Source organism: Zingiber officinale, chromosome 2A, assembly GCF_018446385.1.
Source record: "Zingiber officinale cultivar Zhangliang chromosome 2A, Zo_v1.1, whole genome shotgun sequence".
In the NCBI taxonomy this organism is placed as follows: Eukaryota; Viridiplantae; Streptophyta; class Magnoliopsida; order Zingiberales; family Zingiberaceae; genus Zingiber; species Zingiber officinale.
In genome coordinates, this window is record NC_055988.1 from 153736981 (window position 1) to 153749247 (window position 12267).

General features: G+C 38.7%; 2 protein-coding genes across 3 annotated transcripts; both read right to left on the bottom strand.

Moving 5' to 3' along the window:
* Positions 1 to 1804: 1804 nt before the first annotated feature.
* Positions 1805 to 7723, bottom strand: LOC122042812. Of its 2 annotated transcripts, none has more exons than XM_042603128.1 (10): positions 7504 to 7723; positions 6258 to 6317; positions 6042 to 6081; positions 5518 to 5696; positions 4201 to 4239; positions 3804 to 3890; positions 3619 to 3679; positions 3067 to 3191; positions 2743 to 2834; positions 1805 to 2088 (listed from the first exon to the last, which is right to left on the bottom strand). In XM_042603128.1, exons 1-10 carry the CDS (start codon positions 7549 to 7551, stop codon positions 1974 to 1976), a joined length of 846 nt encoding a protein of 281 aa, XP_042459062.1. In that variant the 5' UTR covers positions 7552 to 7723; the 3' UTR covers positions 1805 to 1973. The 2 variants fall into 2 exon arrangements, with proteins under 2 accessions (XP_042459062.1, XP_042459063.1); XM_042603129.1 differs by lacking the exon at positions 7504 to 7723 and adding an exon at positions 7248 to 7462.
* Positions 7724 to 8455: 732 nt separating this feature from the next.
* On the bottom strand, positions 8456 to 11993 carry LOC122042813 (sulfate transporter 3.1-like). The gene is made up of 11 exons (XM_042603130.1): positions 11595 to 11993; positions 11320 to 11527; positions 11077 to 11248; positions 10825 to 10890; positions 10308 to 10421; positions 10093 to 10209; positions 9895 to 10021; positions 9512 to 9798; positions 9216 to 9406; positions 9029 to 9114; positions 8456 to 8940 (listed from the first exon to the last, which is right to left on the bottom strand). Exons 1-11 carry the CDS (start codon positions 11953 to 11955, stop codon positions 8627 to 8629), a joined length of 2043 nt encoding a protein of 680 aa, XP_042459064.1. The 5' UTR covers positions 11956 to 11993; the 3' UTR covers positions 8456 to 8626.
* Between the last annotated feature and the right edge of the window lie 274 nt (positions 11994 to 12267).

Genomic DNA, 12267 nt, shown 5'->3' on the forward strand with positions numbered 1-12267 from the left:
AACCGCGTCTCTTTCGCGAGTCTCGCGACTCGCGCGACGGTGCGGACGGCGGACGACACGGGCTGCCACCGGCGGCTCGCGGGAGGGCTCCGGCGCTGCCGGAAGCTTCGCCGGACGCGTCCGGTGAAGCTTCCGGCAGCGTCTGACACCTGCGATGCATCCGGTGTTGCCGCGACGAAGATTTGAGAAACAAAAAACGGGCGATGAAACAAAAATGAACGGAAACAAAAACTTACCAGAAGCAACGCGATCAGGGAGCGATCAGGGAGCGATTAGGGTTCAGGGAAGACGAACAGCCGGGGCGATGAAACAAACGAACGCCTACGAACGTCTGGCAAATACCTACAAATCGGATTTAACATGCCTTAAAAAGCTTGGCCCGCCGAGCCCGCCGAACCCGCCGAAGCCCGCTGAAGCCCGCGGAGGACCGCCGAGGACCGCCTAGGCGGCCCAGCAGCCTAGGGCTTCCGCCTCGCTGGTTTCCGGCGCGGCATCCTGCCGCACAGCGCCTAGGCGGCGCCTAGGGCGCAATTTCGAGCACTGCTTCTGACCAGCCACGGAGACTAAACTTTTGACCTCCATTTAAACTTGACTTCTGACCTTCCCGTGGTCTCGACTTCTAACCACCTCATCTTACTGACCCCACAAATAGGCACCGTATCAGCTAGCTAGCCGGTCGCGACTGGCCAAGGACGCGGTCTTTGGTCGGCCGTGCCTGGAGAAGGGGAGAGAGGGGGAGGAAGAAAGGTATCGGGCTGGAGCTGCTGTGGTCAACTTCTGGAGGGGATGGAGCTGGAACTGCTATTGATCGTCGACGGAGGGAGGGGGCAGAGTTTTCTGGCCGCTAGCTGTTGTCGATTTCATGAGGGAATGGAGCTAGCGCTGCCGGCGACAGTCGACGAAGAGAGTTGAAGGGTTCGTTTTAGAAAAGTTTAGGGCACAGAATAACAACTGTAGGTATTTGAGAGAGACATGCATGTGTTTTGTATGTGCCGAACTATTCGTATCTTTGTCATTTTCTAAATGAGATATCAAGATAGACGTAATTTCACGAGAGAGGATCTGAACCGGAATAAAATTAGGTTGGTAGTAATTTTTGATAATATGGTAGTATGGTATTACCTTTTAAAATAAATAAATAAAATAGAGGCCCATATATGCTGAAGTTTTAAACAAATTTCTGTTTAATTCAATCGACATAATCTGTTTTAATTAATATTATTTACTAAAGATAATTAGTATTGAATTTGCAATATCAAATTTCTTAACAAAATTATTTGATTTTCTTGTTTTAAAATGTCAATACATATACTTCTTTTTTTTAAAAAAAAATCTAATTAAGAATGTGATTTTAAGGAAATTAAAGCTTGAGTTATAAAACTTTAAAGTGTAAAATCACAACAAAAAAAAAATATGTTCAATTAAACTAAATTAATTGACCGAACAAAAAAATAAATTCGGCTAAACTAAATTAATTTTGTTTTTTTTTAATTTCAGTTTTTAAAATTAAATCAATTATTTCTTCGAATTAAATTAAGCATATTTATGAATTTAACTTATTTAATTGTTATTAAAAAATCAATTAATTTAAAAAAAATATTGATTTAATCCATTTAGCCAATTTTAAACTAATTGATCAGCCCTAATTTATTTCATAGAATTGATTAGCATGTAAAATCGACATTAAATGATTGCAGACTGAAACTACGAATTAAATGAGGGAAATTCATAGATTACAAAGTAAAAATGATTACCATTTTTTATTGTTTCCACTGCACCAATATATAAAACATGGACAAATCAATTAGACGAGTAACGAAGCATCTATTTCTCGCATTAAAAAGAGGGAGAAAAAAAAAATCCTGAGCACAACTGAATCAAACTATTGTCATCTCAAAACATCTACAGAAACAAAATGAGATACAAAAAAATCCTATCGACGTCAGAAATTTGCAGAAACCAGATCTCAAAAATTAAACATCTGTCAAGATTAATGATGATACAATCATGACATAGGCAAGGAAGAAGATGAGTGCGATCTGCATGAAGAACTTTGGGTTATCCCTCAAGCTTGGAGATGCGACTGCTCTGTGAAATCACAAAATCAAGATATTATCATAAGTTATGAATTTATTGGTTGCTTCAAGTCCCAAACTAATAAAAACAAAATGAGGTGAGTCCCAAATTCAGTGACCCGATTCTATTTATCTTCTCAGTGTCAGTTGAGAGGAACTGTGCTTAATAAGATGAAAGAGACAAAAGTAAGGCATATGCTCCACTCTAAATTGCTTGGATCCACCTAAACACAACTCAATTCTTCCTAGTTGCTTTTGAACTTGGACAATTCCCAACTCAAGCAGGCACGACTAAAAGACCAGATCCACTTCAGGCAGAACCACACTGCAACCCATACTATCTGACAAAAGACAGTCCCTTAGTTCTATTTGGGTCAAACCAAATCTCATAGGCCGTGAGCCAAACTCAAACAACAATTGTACTCATCTGGCTAAGCGCCTATATTGTGGTCTGAGATTCATTAATAAATTTGGCAGGCTAAATTTAATCTGCTGTGAAATGATCATACGGGTTGCTTCAAGTCCCAGACCAGTGAAAATAAAATGAGATGTCCCAAACACAGGACCCTTTTTCAGTTATATTTGTTTTCTCGCTAAATTTTATTTGAATCAGATGAAATGATTAGAGAGATCATAAATGCTGATAAAAAGTATGTAGAAAGGAAACCTTGCAATCCGTTGAGAAAGCCGAGGGAAAGGCATACTCTGAATAAAAACAACTCCAGGACCTGTTAGAGTGGTCATCAACTGGTTATCACCCTGCAAACACAATGCTGACTTAGAAGCTACAAATATTAACATCACAAAATCCTCACCGAAAGTATCTCCAAAATGGTGATAATCACTAACAAACATCATGCAATCTCTTCCATATGAATCTTTTTTCTATTCAATGAACAAATTTGATGTGTACTTACACATTGCAATTAATTAGCAATATTGAAAAGCATTGGCCACACCGCCTCATGTATAGAAGCAGGAAAGCACATACCCCAAACACAACCCTCCGCATTGTGATGGAGGGCTTCAGCTGAAAAGTGATAGTGGTTGACATAGCAATGATGCTGCTAACATCGACTATGAATGCTTCTCCGGGAGCAAGAATTTTCTGCACAACTAGCAAAGCAAAACCACATAATTGATAAGTATCTAAATGGAAGAAAGACTTGAAACATATTTCTATTATATATGGAAACACAAGATGTTTGCAAGCAGAAACACCAGTAAAAAGAATCACGTACTGCTATATGGAACCACAAAGATAATGGTGGAGCTTTATGATGGATAATGCTACATTTCTCAGCTGCTATGTTTGAGAATCGTAGCATGAAACACAAATTTATAATAATAACTACATATTCTGCATACTACATGCATAGTAGTCAAATGTGCATCGAGCTGCATTATATACTATGGAACACATTTTTTTTTTTAGAGAATATGTAAAAGAGAATATTGGAATATTGGCTTACACACCATGAGAAACATTTTTGTGCCCTTTTTCTAACTAATATAAATGAGAAGTGATTCAAAGGACAATTACCAGATCCACATCCCACAAGAAACACAAGGCCCTGTCCTACTAGCTTCTGTTTGAGGATCACCTATAACAGCCAAAAACAAGATAGACAATCACCAAGAGATAAAGTTAACAATACAATCATACAGAAATACAAAGGCATTATGAGTCATATGTTTAGAGATAGCGCCAAAAAGAGCAAACCTCACCTCTGCACCAACCTCAATATTGTGAGGCCTTTGATCAACATTACTGGAAAGTCTAACATCATTGACAGAGCAAAGGAAGGCATCTGTCTATAAAATTGACAGAATATTTAATATGTCACATCTTAGATCATAACCAAACAGATGCAGACTAAACCTTTTGAAATGTTTGCTGTGTTAAGTAATATTGAAATGAGCTCAGAGTTCAGTTAGCGAACAAGTCAAATTCGATCAATATAATATCTTTGGTTGACTAAGGTAATTCTGAAACTAGCATCTGAATATTAAAGGAAACAAGTAGATCATATATAACTAAATTAGCTTATAGTTGGCATGGAAGTGTTCAACATTATCAGTGATTTTGAGAACTCAGAGAACCAAGATCTGGTACTGGCTATACCTGACAAAGTAGTTCACCATCAAAATTTGACAAGTCAATCTGTGAAGAGAATTTGAAGTTAGAAAATCAAAGTGGTAGAAGCAAGACTCATTCAGGACACCGAAAGATAGACATCCTAATTAGAAATGCAAGAAAAAAATGAACTATGCCTATATTTGAAACAAGGAAAAGAATAGGAGTGAAAGACATGTCCTGTCCAATGCATATTGTCATACGTTTTATCTATTACATGGATCGGTAATCCTGTGAACCCCCAGTTGACTACGAGAGATGACTGACAGATATTAGGATACATTTACCTGAGATTACTTTGGTATAAGTTTTTTAAGCATATAAACTGGAACAAGCTAACATAGTTTGGTTTTGACAAGTTAAAACCTTTACCTAACATTTGGCTGATCCAGGTTGTCGTGCTGCAGTGCTCATTACAATGTTAAGTAAAGAGGAAGAAAGCCATTGGACTCGTTACATACCATGATTTGAATTAGTGTGTTCATTATTCCTTTCAAATAAAAGAACCAAATCAAAATTTTGATTCAGTTTGGTATCTAGACTAAATGGACCAGATTCAGCTTGGTTTGATTATATTAATTACTGTTTGTCTATAATTTTTTTATTTTAATAATAAAGAAAAAAATTATATGGTTTCAATTCAAATTTGGTTCAGCCTGAAACAAACCAACAATATATGTTTGGTTTCCATTCAATTTAAATGCTTATTCACTTTGGCTCAGCTTCTAATAAATCAATATAAAACAATCTGGTTTGATTTAATTGGTTCAGTTTAGTTCCATGTGAACTATGGACACCCCTAGTTCTGGTCTTGTATAACTGGCCACAGAGGAAGTGAACTAGAAAGTACAGAGCGGGTTCTCATTATCAAACGCTTTTATAATTAACCCTATAAAAGAGACTTTCAGTCTGCCCACCCCAGTACCAACACGAAGGAGGTAAGTCAGTAACTGAGCGGCAAGTGAAAGGGAAAGGGGAGGGGTGAAATACGGGTTGCAAGGATTTACACCCCGCTAGCCCCGAGGTTCGACCCCTAGACCTCATGTAGCAAACCAACGACCACTTACCAACTCAGCTAAGCCCGTGGGGGCATGAAAGCATGGTATCATGATTGATGATTGTACTGGGAAAGGCTTACGTGACCAACTAAAAGTCTAGCAAGGATGTAAGGTCTGCTTTAGCATACCAAACAATAGATATCAAAATCAGGAAGAAAAACATGTTCAAGTAAAGAAGCCAACATCTTCAAAAATTTGTAGTGTGAAGGAGCTAATTTACTAATTTCATCTTCAAAAATTTACTAACAGGAAGTATTCTTGCAGGAGATGGTGCTGCTATTCCTACAAATCCATCTTCTTGACTAGGATTTGAAAGAACTATGCTCGTCACATTTTTGCCAAAGAACCAATGCCATAATCCAGCTTCATTTTCAGGAATGTAATTGTTCTCCATTTGAATTGACCCAGACATGTAGCAAATTGTACCTAAACAACACCACAAAATGTCAAAAAAAGGAAGAGAAAGAAAGAAGAGCTTGAAAAAAAACAGTGATTGTTTACTTAATGAGAATGTTAGTGAAAGCAAAATGATAAGACAAGAGAAAAAAATGAATATGTTAATAGTGGCATGCTAAAAAAAATGTATGAACCATTCAAAAGAATTTCTTTAAGTAGGCAAAAAATGATTACAAGTACATGATTTGTGCCTTCAAATTACCTGAATTACTTTGAAAATAGAAAAAAGAGATAAACCATGAGAAAATTTAACTAGACAAGCAACTCCAATAGTTTCCCAAAAGAACAAAAAACTTAAAGAACACGGGCACTTACCAGGCTTTGCAATAAGCTTTTCTTGGAATCTCAACATTATCTGCAGATTGAATTATAATAAAAGGAATCAAGATTTATAAAAGCTACAGATAAACCATGAACCAATTACAGTAAACGAAATCAGGGTTTATAAAAGGTAGAAACATGCCTTACAGTCATACACCACAAGGAAAACTATCGAGAAAACCATAAACTAAAACATCAAGAATAGACTACCTGAACAATCTGAGACTCTCCACCCAATATCTGAAAAGCTGTGACTACTGATTCTTGACTCTGTAATAAGAAGTAAATTTAAAATAAATTTTGTTATATTAACAACTAGCATCATTTGCATTCTATAGCATATTTGCTATGAGTCATGCAAGAAAACCTAAAGTCACCAAAGTATGCTGCAAAATAAGATAGATTATCACAGATTAACAAAGAATACCTAACGAAAGAAGCATTAAAAGCAAAGATTGTGTGTACAGCTGCCAGAGTGTCTTTCTCTGAAAACTTAAGCGAACTTTGATTTTAGTGGGCATCCAAAGTTCAAACTACATCAATTCTGTCATGAAAACTAATAGATTTGTCAATCCCATTGAGCATATAATCGCTCAAGATGAGATTGGATATATAAAACAAATCAAACTACAAGTAAACCAGAACTAGTTGCAAGGATAGATTGCACAGGTTTTTTCTAAGCACAAAATTTTCATATTGTAAGGCTTCAACTTTGTTTGATTGAATAGTTTTTTTCTCCACAATCACAGGCCAAGAAATTGACTATTGCAAGGAACAAAACAATCAGCAGTAGAGATAGCTTCATACTGATGCTCAAGTTGTTTTAGAGCAAATTCAACTGTACAGGAAGGATCCCAGCCATGCTACATCTACTTATAGACAGTATGTAGCCAATGTTCTTATCGAAGGCCAAGAACAAAAGTCAAAATTTAAGATCCATCTATAAGAATTACCTGGGAGTTTCGTTATTACATGATGGCTTTTTGGTCAGAATTAATACATGATGATTTTGTAGGCATAAAAATACAATGTAACCACATTCATTTAACAACTAAAAAAGATATCTGGCAAAAAAAAAAAAAAGGGCCCAAAACTTATGCTTAAAATTGAATTGACTCTTTACCATTGAATAATTTAGTGGCATGCCATTTTAGAATGTATATATACAACTAAAACAAACATGAGTTGACAGTAAAATACCAAGAGCAACAGGCCACATAAGATGACTACGAATCCTACGTAGATAAACAGATAGCTAATGAATCCAAGGCGTTGACTTTGCACAGCAAACTAGCTTTCCGTCCCAGCAAACACAAAACGACGGAAACACGGTTGAGATCCCTAAAATTCCACGAACCACTTTGGGATCGGCAGCAAGTCCCATAACAGAATCTCGAACGAAATTCAACACGTAATAGAACCCGCTAGGGCGGGAGACGGAGGACGAGAGGCGCACCTGGTAGACATAGGGCTGGAAAGGGGTGGCGAAGAAGGGAGCCGCCATGACGGTTGCAGATCGCGACGGAGCTGGTCGTAGGACCTACTAGAAATCACAGGGAATCACGTCCTCTGTCTCGATTCCAACATCAGAGGCCTCGCCGGCCGGAGAAAGTCCACCCGATCCGCCCTCCACGAAGCAGGCCGAAGGCCGAAACCGAAATTTTTATCCATTTTTGAAAGAGTAAATAATTATAACATTCTTTATTCACAGGAACCGATCAACGGTTACGATTTGATGCGATCATAATTTTTGGTAAGTTGGAGAGCAAAGTATCTGTACGGTTTATGCAGTCTACGAGTCAAGGGTCCACGTGAACTATGCACTTAGAATCGCCCACGTGTACTTTTTTTTTTTTGGTATGCATAACGTATCTCTATTCAATAAATAACGAACGTTATACTCCACGTAACGGGGTTGACGATAAATAACAACGGTGTTAAATTTTAACCCTCGAGTAGTAGGGAAAAGCATCCTTTCAACTTTTCAAAGTTAATTTTATTTTTATTTTTTGCAAAATAACTTCCAACTTTGAATAATTCTATTCCCACTGGACTCTAAAAACAATATTTTAATTTATTTGCCACTTTATTTATATTTGGTTAATCTATAGTTTGCCAAACGACACCATGTGTCTTAAAGAGAGTAGGGAAATGAGAGAAAGACATTTTAAAATATACTCGGATAAGAGGTCCTCACCAATGTGTGTCGGCTTAGATTGAGCTCTCTTTTAATTAGATTCTAATAGTATAATATTGATGTAGGAAATTAAGTGAATGAGTAAAAAAATTTACCAGTGAAAATTCTTGGAAATAGGTCTAAATAATACAAGTGACACACTCATGGAAGAAGAGCTAGACTGTGAGAAGAGGAAGAGGGAAAGGACAATCATGCAAATGAAGAAATGAGGTAACCTCCAACAGCCCATAATATATATGTCAATTGTTGATCGGAGAACTCAAAACTACAAGTTTGATCAGTGTTTAACCCTCATATAATCATGAGAGATCATGATCATAAAATCTATATTCATAATCTATTATTATATTATATCAACAATAATATTGATCTTAATTGGTCCTCATACAATATTGCCATGATCATCATGCATAATTACTTGGTGGTCAGTTGTAGCAGTAACGTCTGCAATGGAATTAGCACCATTGGAAGCTGCAGGTTTGCATGCATGCAGCATAAAATTGCATGCAGCAACAGCCTCAGCCACGGTGAGGAAGATCCACTGCTGCCCGATCGCTTCGAGCACCTTCGACTTGTCCAGCTTCTTCATCACCTCGCTCCCGGGGTTTGCAAGCACCATCTGAAGGCATCTTCTTTCCAAACTCTTCTTCAGCTCTTCCAGCAAGCCGATTCCGCTCGTGTCGATACTTCCAACAGCTGCCAATTGGAAAATGTTGTATCTTTTTAAATTTGTTTTTTTTGTTTGTTTTAGTTTTGGAAAATGAAAAATTATATAGAAACTGACCTCCCAAGTCTAATATCACATATTCTAAGTTTGTCTCTCCATTGGATTGTAACTTCTCTTCCTCTTCATCAATCCACCTTGATATCCTAATGATACATGTTTATTAATTCATTAACTAGCTAGCTAGAAAGATTCTAGGAAGAACAAGAAAGCAAGAAAGAAAGAATTCTATTTATTAGCTAGTCACCTCTCCCTCAAGTAGCTTGCATTAGCAAAGTATATCGGGGCATCGACCCGAAGGATGAGCACGCCGGCGACGCTCTGTGCCATCGAATACTGATCCATTCGTCGGTAGGTCATGGAGTTTGGAAGATTTCCAAGGGCAGTCGTTCTTGGCCTTGCAACAAATAATAGAACCCTAAGAAGGGATATCACGACCTGCACATATATACATACATATAAAATTCATATTGGTTTAATGATGATTAATTAACAATTAATCCATGCATTCGTTAAGGAAAAATCATGCAGAACTATACTTACTGCAAGGACTAGTCCAATCTCGACGCTCCCAAGGACAACCCCTAAGTAAGCCCCCATGCAAACACAAAAGTCGATCTTGTCCACTTGCCACAAGTGAATGGCGGCCTCGTAGTTGATAAGGCCGACCATGGCGGCGATGATAATGGCGGAGAGGACGACCAAAGGAGTGTAGTGGAACAAAGGCGTTAGGAACAACAAAGTGATCATCACCGCGATAGCCATCACTACGTTCGACATTGCGGTTTTACAACCGGCATTGTAGTTCACTGCTGACCTCGAGAACGGCCCTGATCGATGAAGATCAGTTTATATAATTAAAAAACATCATCAATATAATTAGCTAGATGAATATAATATTGCATGCGTAATTATAATATATTTACCGGTCGTTAGATAGCACGATGTCAAAGATCCAACAATGTTCATCGTACCAAATGCAATCATCTCATTGTTTCCGTCAATATGATAGTTCTTGAACATGGCAAAACTCCTTCCGACGGCTATCCCTTCCTGTGGAATTAGGGTACAGAGTAAATATATATTAAATGAAACGTTAAATGATTAATTATATATATGTATACCGCAAGAGCAATGATGCCGGTAATGAAACCAGTCTTTAGAGCTACCATCATGTATGGCCCTGTGAACACTAAGTTGCTTACTGACAGTGGATTTATACCCTTCGTAAGATGCCCGATCTACAAGATTATAATTAATGAACAAAAAATTGATAATTAAAAATCAATAATGAATAATGAATAATGAATAAATATATAAATAAATAAAACTTAATTACCACTTGGACACCATGGTTTTCTGCATGAGTGAGATACACAAGAAGGCTTCCGAGTATAACTGAAGTCAATGGTGCTGCCGCCGATATCCAAAAGAATTTTTGGCCTTTCTTGCTCTGTTTGGTAATAGAAACTGTTTGTTAAAAAAAATTATATTTCTTAAAGGGAATAAATTATGTTTTCACACTACGATTAGCAAATACAAAGCTGTAAAGCATGTGTGAATGAGTATATATAGAAGATTTTGGCACACTCAAAATGCTTTACTTAGATATAGGAAACTTTAGCATAGAATAATACTTTATGTATAATATATAAAGAAATTATATATTCCTTTAGTGCCTAACTAACTTATGCTTGTGTCGTTAGTAAATTAGTTGCCATAGATAATAGATTCGAAATACTATAGTGCAATTATTAACTAATTATTTCTCCAACAAAAAGGAGATAAATAAGCTAGGGAATAATAATTATTCTCCAAATGGATTATTATTTAACTAAAAGGAGAAGAATTCTTACAAGATAACGTGTGAGGAGGAGGAAGAAGAGGAAGCAGCAGCCAAGAACCACACTTTCCCACTTCCACTGCAATTAATTGAAATTGAAAACACCCAACAATAATTACAAAAAGAGCCACAACCACCTCCAATAATTACACTATTTTATATTTCTTTTTTTAAAAAAAAATAAAAAGAAAAAGAGAGAGAATCTGTAACAGTGTATCCACATATAATTATAATTAATGGAATTTTAGTTGATTTAGAAATGAACCTGGTGGGTTTGTGAGAAGACAGATTCCATGACAGAGACGAGGTCAGTTGCTGTGGTGAAGTGTGGGAGGCCGAGCATGCCCTTGAGCTGTTGAAGGCACACCACTGTTGCAGCTCCCGCCATGAACCCTACAATGGTTGCATGGGAGAGGAAGTCGACTATGAACCCTAACCTGAAAATATATGACTTTGTCAAAATTTAATAAATGCAGGAGTCACTGATTATATATGTAAACGTACGTACCTCAAGAGGCCGAGGGAAGCTTGCAAGACGCCAGCGAAGAAGGTGGCGGTGAAGGCCAAGTGCATATACAGCGTCGGGTACTGCGCCGGCGAGACCTCCTTCCCGAGCATCGACGCGGTGAGCAGAGAGGCCACCGCCACCGTCCCCACCGCCAGGTCCTTCGAGCTCCCCATCATCGCGTACACCAGCGGCGGCACGAAGCTCGAATCTATTCCATGGATTACCCCCCTTAATTAATCATCCCAGCTTAGTCTTAATTAACTAATCGCACTCACATAAGCCCATCACCGCCGGCAGGTTGGCGAGCTTGGCGTAGCTGATCCCCTGCGGGATGGCGAGGCTGGCGATGGTAATTCCGGCGACGAGGTCGGACCGGAAGAGGGACAAGTCGTAACTGGGGGCCCAATTTAGGACCGGGAAGAGGTAGGCTAAAACGGCCAGCAGGCGCCTCCGCGGTCCGCGAGCCTGCCGCAACTGGCGCAGGGGGTCGTCGGGGAAGAAAGTTTCTTTCAAGTTGGCCCCCAGTGCCTCTGCAAAAGGACGATGTGGGGGAACAGGCACCCGGAGCGGGAATTCCGGCGAGGGAATGGCGGTGGCTGAAGGGAAGACGGCGCCGGGATGCTCTGTTATTCCCATGGCGAGGGGAGAGCAGAGGAAGCACGTGATGCAGGGGATGACGAGCGGTGAGGAAGTGGGTGGGTTTATATAAGGGAAGGCCGAGTGGGAGGTGGGCCCCGAACGAAGGAAAATGGGTTGTAGGGTTGCACGTGACAAAATATTTTGAATTATATTGAATGCATCTAATAATTTTTCTTAAATACATTAAAAAAAAATTTCGCAGCACAAATCGGATTAGTGGAGAAGATATAGTGGCGGCCCACACTGGTGGGCCGAATCTTAGACGTGTGGACAGCAACATGCCACACCCAATGCGACTTGTACGTAGAG